The sequence below is a fragment of the Manacus vitellinus genome, unplaced genomic scaffold (assembly GCF_001715985.3).
Source record: "Manacus vitellinus isolate BGI_N305 unplaced genomic scaffold, ASM171598v3 scaffold_4_pilon, whole genome shotgun sequence".
NCBI classification, from domain to species: Eukaryota; Metazoa; Chordata; class Aves; order Passeriformes; family Pipridae; genus Manacus; species Manacus vitellinus.
The window spans coordinates 11,929,431-11,942,483 of NW_021940604.1; the positions used below are offsets into that span (position 1 = coordinate 11,929,431).

At 37.8% G+C, this 13,053-nt stretch overlaps 1 protein-coding gene across 1 annotated transcript; it reads left to right on the forward strand.

Annotated features, from left to right (window-relative positions):
* Positions 1-1,315: 1,315 nt before the first annotated feature.
* LOC103757707 (trace amine-associated receptor 2) lies at positions 1,316-2,339 on the forward strand. Its single transcript, XM_008923876.2, is given in 2 exon segments — positions 1,316-2,268; positions 2,270-2,339. Coding segments are annotated over 2 exon segments (1,023 nt in total).
* The last annotated feature ends 10,714 nt before the right edge of the window (positions 2,340-13,053 follow it).

The window sequence follows — 13,053 nt, forward strand, 5'->3', positions numbered from 1 at the left end:
ACCTTTCATGAATCAGAGCTAAGTTACAGAGGGGATCTGCCTGTTACCAAGATTGCAATTTTGCAGGACAATAACAGAACAGAAAAATGTCTACTTAGAGAATTTATTTATGGTACAATTAAAAGAGATGGAGGGAGGATTAGCCTATAAGACTGACTGCCAAGATCTGTTTTTAATCTTTTGATGCACAATCTCTGTATTTTCCTCATTGTTGGGTGATGCCTATTGGAAAAAAGATCAGTAGACTTAGTTGCTCCTCATATTCCTTTTAAGTGGGTTAAATTGCTGTGGAAAAAGTATCTCTTTCTGCTCCTATTTCTAAATTTGCTGTTAGTCCAAAACAAATTATCAGGAAAAGAGGTGGAAGAAATTGATCTGGTTCTTCCCAGATAAAGGAAGAGAATTTTTTGCCCCTTGAAACTGTTCACTAGTGTATTCATTTATAACTACTGCACCTGGACCGCAGTGCAGTACAGGAGACAAGCCTCAGCCTGCCTCCACACCCTTTTTGCTGGTGGAATTATAATGATAGAAAACAAGTGTATATATAGGGAAAGAAAAGAATATTGTTTATGCTACCAGTTTTACAACTGATCTCCGTGAGATGTGTTCATTGTTAGTACTTTATAATGCACAGCAGGTGAGTTTATCATCATAAATAACTTGGAAAGTGGGGGTTTAGCAACTGATTTGTGTCTCTTAAGAGGATCATTTAGGTGAGTAGCTCATTAACTGAAATCTTCAAGAAAGCTGAAGTATGACAGTTTGCATTGCATTTCTCCTATAGAAAAAATATCAATATTCTAAGATTAGGGAGGCATATAAATGTTACATAATATTTTCAGATTGAAGTGACTTGAGGGGTTTCTTTGTCCATGCACGTTTTTCTTCGATCAATTTAAATTTACTAATATTACGATTTATATAAAATACAAGAACAATATTTTACAAAATACTCCAGATACAAAATAAGATTTATATTATCATATAATTTATTGATTTAAGAGGTAATTAAGTTTACTTTCAACTGCTGTGTTTTAAATATTACTTGCAATTAATTTTATAATGTCTTCCAGTTGCTAGATTTCAGGTAGAATAATTTCAGAAGAATAATTGGTTGTAGTTAGTCCCCATTTAAGGCGAGAGAAAATTCCCCTCCGAATTACTGCATTTCACATAGTAATTGAGTTCATAGTCTTGACTTATTTTATCTCGTATTCTCATGTTAGGATTTGGAATCTTTTGGAAACTCATGAGAATTAAATCTGCTGATGGAACTGCACCTCTAAAAGAAAAGTCTAATAAGGGATTGATTATGCTTTCACCGAATATCTCGAGGGATTTGACTGATGGCTCTGAGTTTGGAAACAGATCTTGTCCGGAGAGCTTTAGGTCAGCAGGAATATGAGAGGCACTGTATCTATTCGTAACTGCAGTCTTCATTCTCACCATCTTGGGGAATTTGACCATAATAATTTCCATCTCATATTTCAAGCAGCTTCATTCTCCGACCAGTTTCCTCATCTTATCCATGTCTGGCACAGATCTCCTGCTGGGCTTTACCATTATGCCCTACAGCATGGTGAGGTCTATAGAGAAATACTGTTTTTTTGGCATTATATTCTGCACAGTTCATTACAGTTTTGACTTGATGCTCTGTTTAGCTTCCATTTTCCATCTTTGTTCCATTGCCATGGATCAGTTTTATGCAATCCACCATCCTCTGCATTACACCAGCACCATGACTGTCGCAACCATAAAACAAATTGTAGCAGTCTGCTGGTCAGTGCCTGCTGCTTTTGCTTTTGGTGTGATTTTCTCGGAAGTTTATGCTTCTGAAATTGAGGGCTATGAAAAGCTAGTTAAATGCTTGTGCCCTATTGTGTTCAACAAACTGTGGGGGGTTTTTCTATTTACAGTTGGTTTCTTTGCTCCTGCTTGCATTATGATAGGAATTTATGTTAAAATTTTTACAGTCTCCCAAAGGCACACATGGGAGTTGAGCCAGGCACACAGGCACTTAAAAATTGATAAGAAACATTAGCTTTCTAAGAATAAAGACAGGAAAACTGCTAAGGCCTTGAGTATTGTTATGCTGGGTTTCTTAATATGTTGGTTTCCTCATTTTTTTGTAATCTTAATTGATCCAATTTTTAATTTCTCTGTTCCTGTATCTCTGTTCAATTCTGTAAACTGGCTTGGGTAATTAAATTCTTTCTGCAATCCATTAATATATGGATTTTTCTATCCATGGTTTCGGAAAACATTTCTTAAAAGGCAAAATATTTAACCTGCATTTTCGTACAGTAAAACTTTTATCTGAAGATCAGTCACAGTAACAGATTCTATTAGTGACAGTAGCTCTAGAAATGAAGAAACAGTGGCTTACTGGATATTCATGGTTCAGTAAAAGCCTGAAATGTATAACATGAATTTTATGAGTCAGTTCTGTAAAATTTTCTCTAATAAATCATTTATTACCTCTAACCTATCATTTCTGTTGAATTTTCTCTAATAAATCAGACTAATTTTATATGATATTTATTTATCACTTGTTTTCACTCTTAATGCCTTGATGGTGTTTTGGAAGTATGAGTCTCTCTAGAAACCCTTAATGCATTGATTTGGGTTTTTTTAATTTCAGAAATTATTTACATGTGGCCCATAAACTCAGTATTTCACTTCATCTTGTATGCGTGCAGCTAATCTTTTTAGGGTTCACCATTAATAATCCTAAACTGAATACATTCAGGCTCATATTGGTCTTTGTCACTCCTTTGTAAAGGGGACAGATGTATAGAGTTTACTGTTATTCCCAAGCAAATAGAATGGGAGTGTAATTTTGGCTTGAAGTTGACCTTTTCCTGAAAATAATAGAATCAAGTTTTCATCCCTTATTTCTTGTGCACTTCATACTTGGGAAGGAGTACGCAGGAACAAGAGTATGGCTCATACTCAGGTATGTTCTTGTCCTGTCTTTGCTTAGATGTCAGGCTCCAGATGTTATAAAATACACTTGCTGACATCCAACCCCACTGTCACACTGAACTGGAACATCTGATTGAGGTCCTTGCCATGCTGAGCTCCCTCTGAAGTCAGAAAGAGGTATTGTTAGCATTCACATTAGTTACCTGCTTAAAATAAGTTTGGCTGAGTTGTCATTACTGAATGCAGCCACTGCAATCTTTTTATTGTGAATTGTACCTCTGATTTACCTTTTGCGTTATGCATACAGTGTATACTCTACCCTTATCAAACAGTGACTACCACAAAGCTATCCATGTTTATCCACTTCTTGACTTATCACATCTATACTAGCATGTCATGCCAGTGGTAGCAGCTTGTTTTCTTTGCTGAGAACTTTTTTGTGGATCTGTAACACATACTATTTTGGATGTGGAGAATTCCAATTGCACACCAACTCTGAAACACTTAAGATGGCAAGGAGCTGGAAAGTCACAGACTTATCTGAGGTGTTGCATAAGGCTGTCACCTTTCACAATAGAAACATAAACCCAAAGACTTTAAGTTGATACAAGTACTTTCTCTGTGCACGAGTATCATTAGCTGAACAGACAGATCAGGGCTGGATGCAACGAAGTCTTTAGGCACCTAGAATTTGGATAATATACTGTCCCATACCATCGCTAAATGCATGCCAAGGGAGACCCCTGGATTAAACAGGAGGGCAGCAGGAGCAGTGCTCAGGGAGAGCAAGAAAACTGAGCATCAGGTTGCTTGTAGCCAGTGACTCAGCTCTAGAGAGCTGGACCTGTAACACAACCTAGCCCTGACTTTTAGAGCCTGTACAGTTGCCTCAGGTTTTTCTAGACTTAATCTGCAGTGCTTTCCTGAGGACCAGCTCTCTGGACACTGGTGAAGCAGAAGAGCAACTTTTTGCATACATTTTACATGACAACTTAGTGGCCAGGGTACCATCTGGGATGTCACCAGGAATTCTTGATTTTCCTTTTGGAGCGGAGCCATATGAAATACACAGTGTTTGGGGATAGTACAGAGAGCCTGCAGTATGTCCACAAAGGCAGGGAGAGGGGAGCTCCATGATCCCATTTCTGCAGCAGAGATGGTGTCCCTGCCAGCTGTGCCAGATCATGTCTGCATGAAGCTCAATGCGGCTTCTTCAGAGAAACTTGATTGGAATTAGATCTAGTTTAATCTAGATCTAGTTAAAACTGGTCCATGAGGGGTTTTTCTTGAAAGCTAACGAATGATATATGTCCCTGACATCCTTCCAGCAGTGAAACCATGAGTCAAATGATGGATCACAAAAAATTATATAGAGCACTAATCTTAGAGATAACTATAGATCCTTTTTAAGTGTCTTCACAAAGTTTGCTGCCAGCAATATTTGCCACAGTTCTCAACTATTTTGCAGAGTTTAAATGCCTTCTGTTAGTTACACGAGAACATGTTGCGTTAATGTTAGGTGTCTGAGTCTCTGAATACACATTCAGGTATTTCTGAAAACTCTTCTGAGTATTAGATGTCTAGCTGGTGACACACAATGCAACTGGAGATATTTTAAGTAATAATTAAATTACTTCATTAACATGCAGCATAAATCATTTAGAGTCAACCCAATACATTACATTCTCCTATAAGAACAACATTTCTCTCAGAGAGCACATCTTCAGGGAACAATTTTGAGCTATCCGTGAGGCTTCAGTGTGTCATGTCCTTCTGTGTGTTCAGTGTGTGCTCTTGGATGTTAAATGAGTATCTAGTCAGTCTTCCTACCCAATTTGCAACTTACTAGTAGGTCTTCAGTAGTTCTTCCAGCCAAAGGGTCTTGCAGATGTGTCAGATGGTGTAATTTGGCTACTGAGCAACTTAGTGGCATGCCATGCTGTTCTACCTGCTGTTAAACTTGATACTGGTGCTAAACTTGGTGCTAAAAAAAAACCACTGCTTGGCACAAAACCTAGGGAATCAGAATAAAAGGGAATTCTTTTGTGGACCACACGTGCTGTTGTCAGGAGTACCTGACATTCAGTTCAACGGGGTACACCACTTATGTTCAGTTGCAAGTACTACAGATCTCAATTTCTTCCTCTCCTTTATATCAAGGTAAGTTTGTGTTGGGTTTTTTTTTCTGAAACACATGCCTATGCATTAATCTATTTTTCCACCCTACGCAGTGAAATGTTTTGACAGGAATTCTGGTCTATGTCAAATCCAAATGGTGTTCTTATTCCTCAGGGAAGCAGCCAGAAGGGTTAGGATTTCTTGTATCTTCTATTGCTGTGAATTACTCTAGCAAGAGCTAATGTTGCTCTCGGAGGATATATTTCCAATTCTGGCTTCAGGAGGGAGCTCAAGCTTCCACATCCAGGCAAGCCCCTCAGTCTGAGAGCACCTCCATGGCTCTTTTCCTTTCTGAAACATCCCAGATTGAACATGTAGGACAGCAAAATATGCTTTAGAGCATTCCAACTGGGAAATCCACACTCAGCCTCTCTCTTGCAGCACCTTGAACACCTACATTCAGAGCTGTCTTCAAAGCCAGTGATTTTTATTTTAAAAAGTGTTATATTTTTACTCTTAAATGGTTTGCAGCTCAGGAACTTGCCGGTATATCTACAGTGCCTGCTTGTGGTCAGAATAGTTAAACTCACTATTTTTTTCTTTTAATCTTTTCTGTCACAGCCTAAACATTGAGAAAGGATTTCCTACCCTCTTGTGGAGTCCACAGGCAAAAGCATCTTTAACAAAAAAGTCAACAATATCTTAAATTAAGACAGGAGTAAAAAAAAAAAGTTTGGGTTGCAGAAACAACAGCTGAAAACTTTGAGAAATAGATTTTTTTAATTTTGCAAGTTCTCTGTTGATTTTTACTTTACACCTTAATACTGTGAAGGACTTAAAAATATTTAGCATGAAGTTCCAAAACTAGTCCTTCAAGATTTAAATTAAAAATTTTTTGTTTAAAGGCATGAATTTTTCTATTAAAAATTAAAATATGTCAAAGAACTCAGACAAGTTCAGGCAAATTAATGCTCAATAGCCAGCATACATTTTACAATTATAATGTTTTTTGACAAAAGACAACATTTTAATCATCTTCAATTAAAATTAAGTAAATGAAAGTAATTGTTACAAGAAACTCCTGACAAAGGGCTATATACAGTAGTAACAGTAACATATTAAATTAATCAAATTATCTTCCCTCTGGATGAGCTGCATGTCTACCTTCATGGCTGCAGCAGCAACAAGCATCAATGAAGCATTACAGAGAACACTGACATAGAAAAGGATGTGCAGTGTCTCAAAAGACAGCCATGAATCTTTTTATCTATATATAAACCAGGAACATTCTAGTTCTTCTTGTAAGAAAGGAGGAATGTTTTCACTTTCATTTTGAATTCCACATTTCCACCAAAATGCAGAGTGGAGAAAAAAGACCACTCAAAGCAGCTTTGGATTTTAATAAAGAAAGGATACCTAAGCACATACACAAAAAAGCAATCTGGTAGTGCTTTGGGGTGCAGACTAGACCAAGATGAAGAGGCGGAGGAAGGGAGCCTTCTGAGGCAAGAAGTGATATAAAAACAGGCAAATATTTTTTTTTTTTCACTCTGATTTGGCACAGCCTTTTCTTGCAAACAGAGGCTGTCACTGCAGCAGGTTGCAGACAATGCCAGTTGGGAGGGAGGCTGCTGGCCTCAGTCACCAGTCCCCATCAGAATTGTCCCCCACCCTGTGCTTGGGATCCTGCCCTCAGACACTTTAATTTCAGAGCCTGTGCTGTGACTGAAGTGCACTGACACTTCAGGTACCTGACATCAGCAGAGCTAAGAGCCAGATTTTGTTCCCTCATCCTTCAGATCAGATATTGAGTGACAGAAGTGACTCTCACAGCACTTGTGACTGTCACATTTGTCTCTAGACCTGATGTAACACTGTAATCATGATGGTTTAAAAGCACTTCTGAAGACATAAAGATATGCTTTAAATAAATCAGAAGAGGCAAGGTTTGGCTCAAAGGAAGTATTGTGTACTTAAAGACATCCTTTTCCCAAGAAAACTCTCCCCAACAGTTCTTGTTCTTCTATGTTTAAGTAATTTTGTTTTACCTGATTTTCTTCCCCAGGACTGACTGTGTTGCAATACTTTCATGAATATCTCAAGTTGCCAAATCATGACTTCATGCAGCTCTGGAGCTCACAGCTGGTGTAATATTGGCTTGACTTTGTTAAGATTTCAGTGCCTAGAAATGCAAGGCTTGGGCTTTGCCCCTGTGATATGTGCATGGGTAGAACCGTTCTGTCCAAAATGAGGGGAAATATGCCTGTGAGTGGTTTCATCCATCATCTCCAGATACCTGCTCTCTCACCAAGTTTCTGGTCTACTTCGTGGTCAAAACTGACTTTTCCTCAGTGTTATGCTATGGCCCACATCACAGCCAGCTCCATTAAATCATGCTGGTAGCTTGGGGCTTTCCTTCAAACTCTACACATCTTGTCATGCAGTTGTGTGTAGCACCTCACCTTCCTGTTGGAGTTTTCTCTCTTGATTGTAATTATACTATCTTTGACCAATTGCATTAGATCCCCAAAATTACATCCCTATGAAAGAAGTAATTTTCTTAGATGGCTCATGAATTTTATTCTTGTTTGCATTTAGCATGGTTTTCTCAGTGTTAAATACTAACTGGTTTGTTTAATTTTAGTTTGCTTTTTTTGTTGTTGTTATTGGTTCTTTGGTTGGTTTTGTTGTTCTTGACTGCTTTTCTCCAATAGTTGATATTTTTACCAGCTTCTCAACACCTAAGGACTTGTGCAATGCTGCCTTCAGGATGGATTATTTCAGCTCTGCCTGCAGACCTATAATTTATGCTTTGTTTGATTCAAGAAAACCTTTGAAAATGGTCATTGCAGGTGCAATATTCAGACTGCTATTTTCAGGGTACTCTACTGCCTTCCTGTAAAACTTGGTTACGTAGTCGTATTCATTATACATTAATTACTCCTGAAAGTACTTTCAGAAAACTTTGCAAATACTTATATAGGTTCTTTTATCTTTTCAGTATTTACATATACTTTCACATACAGTAACAGGTAACCTATGAGTGTACTTACATACAGCAAAATATTACAATATCCCGAGAAATGTGCCATATTCTAGGAAATGACAACTGACAACACATACAGGATACATTATCCAGATTCTCTGCTGTGTGTACAGAGTCACAAGCTACATGGCCATGGACACTGAAGAACCACTGTGTCTAACAGCCAGTGGGAACACTCATGTTTAAGTCGCATGAGGTAATTATTTAGATATCATTATCTGAAAATTAGCACCCTCGTCATCCCAATCTATTAACCAAACTTTCCAAATGAACCAGGAGATCAGAATGGAGCCAAAAATTTTTCCAGTTGAAAATATTCCGTCATCTTTATCTACTCACAGGGCTCCAGACATGGCAGTGGGAAACTAACTTTATAACTGCTGTTATAAAGGTAATTTTTCATTCTGTAGCTGAAAAATTTTTTAAATGTGAGTCGATTTAGGGTATGATCGTGTGGTCTCTGAACAACTGCCTGTTTCTCCATGTGCTGCACTGCACTGCTTATGAAAATTAGTTATCATCTAGGGAGGTGGGTACATTCCCTCAGAGGAATTAAAAGTTAGATATTTAAAAGGGTAGTAAATCAAATATAAATAAAAAACCCCATCATGTTTGTCAAAGGTTGCATGGTCAAAACTTCAATTCTGTCTTCCCAGTGGTTACTGCACAGTCAGGAAAGTGGTTACTTTCCCACAGGTAGGACACCAAAGTGATAGTTGGGTGCTGCCAGGCAGCTCCTCTAGTGTGTGAGTATAGAAGGAAGATGATCCTATTTAGTGATGTAGGACATTTCAGTGCATCTGGCTTTTCTAATATTATGGGCTGATAATTTTTTTTATCGGCCCATAACAATAGTGATAGTGATTTTTATTTCTTTTTGTGACAATTTAGCAGAAATCAATATCTCATTCAAGTAACAGTACCAGTAGTGAAACATTGTCCAGTCAGGGAGGAAGAAAATGTGTTTTCTACAGAGTTTGAAAGTGATGTTTGATATCCATGGAGCAGCTGTAGACCAGAGCATCATCTCTAATCTTGCAGACCCCACACTGGACAAGCAAGAAAGAAATTGTGGGCAATTATATTGGCCATTTCTGCTTTCTTTGGTGGAAATAGCAGGGACTGAGTAGTATCTGTGCAGCCTGGGATCTGTGGTCTGGCTGCAGGTCAGTGATGCACAGGTGCCTGGAACAAGCAGAAGAAGTGTTAAATGTAGGTGTTGAGGAGATCTGCTTCAACCTGTCATGTGCTCTCCTTGCCCCTTACCTAGGGCAGTTCAGCCACTTCTGCCAGCTTTGTGCCACTAAATAATTGCTGAGTGTAAAAAGGCAGCTTTGCGTGGGCCATTTGATGCTTTCCACAGGTTGAACTACTTGGTGGCTTGTATTTAGGTATTATTTCTTCATTCATTTTGTTCTGCCAGGGCTGTGAAGCACAACACATTACATCCCCCCCTCCCCTTCTTTTCTACCAGCTTAAAATAACTTAACTTTCTAATATTTCTTCTAAGATAGGAATTAACAGGTCCTGTTAACACATTGCTTGTTTTGCTTAGATTATTCCCAGCTGACTTTTGTTTTCCTCACTGCAAACAACAGCAAAGTGGATTGGGAGCTCTGGGGAAGGATTGTATTGGTTGTCACTGCAGAATTCTTTTGCAGTCTTGGCATTACTTTTAACACCTGTTATTAATTAATTCTTCTACAGGGAACTATTGAACCAGAGGATGTCACATTTGACTATTCAACTTTTTTTCTGTGTGTATTTTGATGTTTTCTGTCACATCTTTTGCAATTCCTCTGCTTCATCACTAAACACTAAGTTCACTACAAACTACACTTTGGGGCCAAAGTGCTTCATCAGAAAAAATTTTGGACAGAAAAAAGTGATGAGAGAGAATGCTCTGAAGATGAGGAACTATTGGGATTTTTCACTTTATTATGGGATTAATAATTGCAAATTTGTCATAATAGAAAAAAATGAGACAATAAAAGGATAATAAGATCAATAAATTGAAAGGAAAACATTTCAATTTGCATTAGGACAATCCTAGATTGAAATAAATATATGAGTTGTTAATTTCAAAGATAACAGAAAAAATATCTGAATTTATTCTTTTTATCAATTTTCTGAACTAAATTATCCATTTTTAATTCTTCTCTAATCCTTCAGCTGAGTAATTTGGACAAAGATGCTACAGATAGGGATGCCAGTGAGTTCTTTTCGCTCCATATTCGCTTCCACTTTTAACATGGTTTAAGTTGCCACAGCTAACTTACAGAGGTATTGCTTCTAAAACTGATCATATAGGTGTGTCCTATATAAGTACTTGAATGGACAGAACACAGACCAATGCAATTAAAAGCAGGGAAACATAAAAGCGGAAGTTAAAGAAAAGTAGGATGCAGCAGGTAGAAGAATTTCTTGTGAGTGCTTTGGACTAGAATTTTCCATAGTTACAAAGCTTAGGGTCAAATGTTGCTTTTTGTGTAAGAAATATGAAGAAAGAATACATACCACACGCTATGGAGACCCCCTGTCTCAGAGGTGGGGTGTGCTACACTTAGCAGAATTTTAAACAGGACGGAGTGAATATTTACTCTCCAAACTTTCCTACCACTCTTCAGTAATGATAAAACACTCATATGCAATACAGTAACTTCTTCAGAGATGATCACTTCTCACTACTACAAGAGAGGGCAAAAGCCTGCCCTATGGGCTATATGGCTGTAATACACGTGACGGAAGATTTGGGATTTGGGCACGCTAGCTCTGTGTAGGTCATTTTAGTAGCCCACAGCCTTCTTGTACTATTATATTCTATTTAAAGATCCCAGTCTGACTCTTTTGGAAGCTATGAGGAAAAAATGCACAGCAAAGGGGCACTGATGATGGCCCTTTTAGAAAATCAATAATCCTTTGAAACTGTCTTGTTCTATTTTAAGGAACTCAGAGGTTACTTAGAGATATTTAGATCTTAGAAGTTATGTGCAGGAGTTTTAATAGAAAAGACTGGCTATGCATGACTTCACTGCAGTTTGAACCATATCTGTATGTTTTCCTGTGAATTACTGGGCTGCATAGTACATTCAATGAAACTTCAGTTTGAGACTGTATCCACCAGTTTTGCCTGAAGAAGGGAGGGTAAAGACAAGGAACATCTTGAGTATGATGAGCATTTTTTAATTTTGTGGTTGCATTCTTAACTTTGTAAGTTAATACATGTTAAAAAGTTCTTCTTGTTCCAAAGCATATGGATGTAAATTGTCCTTAATTGAACCTTTCCTTAATCATGAACTGATCTCTTTTTTCATGATCAGATGAGAAGAGAGGGGAAAAAATACAAAGTGAATCCAACAAATAATGTGTTCAGAGCTGGAGTCTGGGGTTGCGGGAAGGGGGGCAGTGGGATCTGGGCAAGCTGACATCAGCAAGTCAGGATGATAAACAACATGAGTAGGAGTATTGCGTCTCAGCTACACATAGAGGCATCCAAGAACAAAAGGAAAGCAGTAAAGACTCTTTGGGTAGATGTAAGAGTCCATCTTTTGTGTTGGTTGCCCTTTTCTATTGACACCATCGCAGACAGACTTCTGGATTTCATTACTACTCCAGCTCTGTTTGGTCCTAATTTGATTTGCTTGCTTCAGTTCGGTCTGCAATCCTGCATATTGTGAATCTATGTATTTTCCTACCATTGGTTCAGGAAAGCTGTGAAACTTTTCTTAACGTGTTGGATCTTTCTTAAAATCTTTGTTCAGCAGCAAGCTGCATGGCAAAATTTTGTACTATTTATAAGGGAGTTATTTTCTACCTCACTATTACGAGCATTTTATTAGGAAAAAAATATTATAGTAACTCTATACAAAATTAACAAGCATACAAATAAAATTCTAATAATTAGACATTTTTTTTCTGTTAATGTTGTGTAAACCTATCATTAGGTTTTGATGCCTTAAGGTCCTTTTAGTTTTATGATTTTTCTAGTTTTTATAAGTTTTATAAGTAGTTATATAGTAGAAGTAGATTTAGAAGCAGCAGCATTTCATTCCTTTACCCTTAACACAGAAGCTACATAGATTACCAACCCTCTAATCCCATTCTACGCTCCCCATATCAATTCTACCCCTGAATTCCATCAGGACATGTTTAGTCTCACTCTAAGATAGGCCTGTTCTGTTTGGAGAATGCTTGTATTTTAGCCTAAACCGCAGAACACAGTCAGAAACTGGGTAACCGTGTACCCTTTGTGCTCTGAAGAAGATGAAGATTGATAAAGAGGTGATCTCAAAAGACGCCAGCCCCAATTCCCAAGAGGCAGATCGAGGGTGGTCCAGGGCAAAAGTCAGAGGGTGGAAAAATCTCGGATTGGACAGGCAGTATTATAAATTGTAACGTCTGTAACAGCGTGGGGTGTGCATCTCGTAACTTTATGCCTAGGCACAAATTAAATCCTTTCCTTATCTTACCTTAAAAACTAAATTGTCTCAGAGTTTTTTTCTCCCTGAATTTTCTTTTTAGGCAACAGTTTGAAAGTTGTTAAAATCTTTAATGCCTCTTAAAAAAAGTAATTCTGTTGCATAGTCATCTGTATATTTTCTGAGTGACAAACACTAGAAAAACAAACAGCTATAGGAAGCATGCAGCTAAGAGCAAGAGACTAGCAGATGCCCTACAGCTTACTAAAAAGAGTGGTCAGTTTTTCACTACATGCAGCAGGCAATTGGATCAGGCCCTACATGTGTAAGAAACAGACAAAGCAATTGCACAGTAGATATTCTGTAGGAAATCAGTGCAATACAGTGATTGTTGTAGAAGCTATATATTTTAATATATGCAATAAACTAATGGTAAAACTCTTTTCCCTCTGTTTTATCTTATCGTTGTTTTTGTACAGCAAGAACAGTTTCTTTTGCTAGTACAAAATTAGCTACATCCTTGGGACATTTTAACTTGTTCAG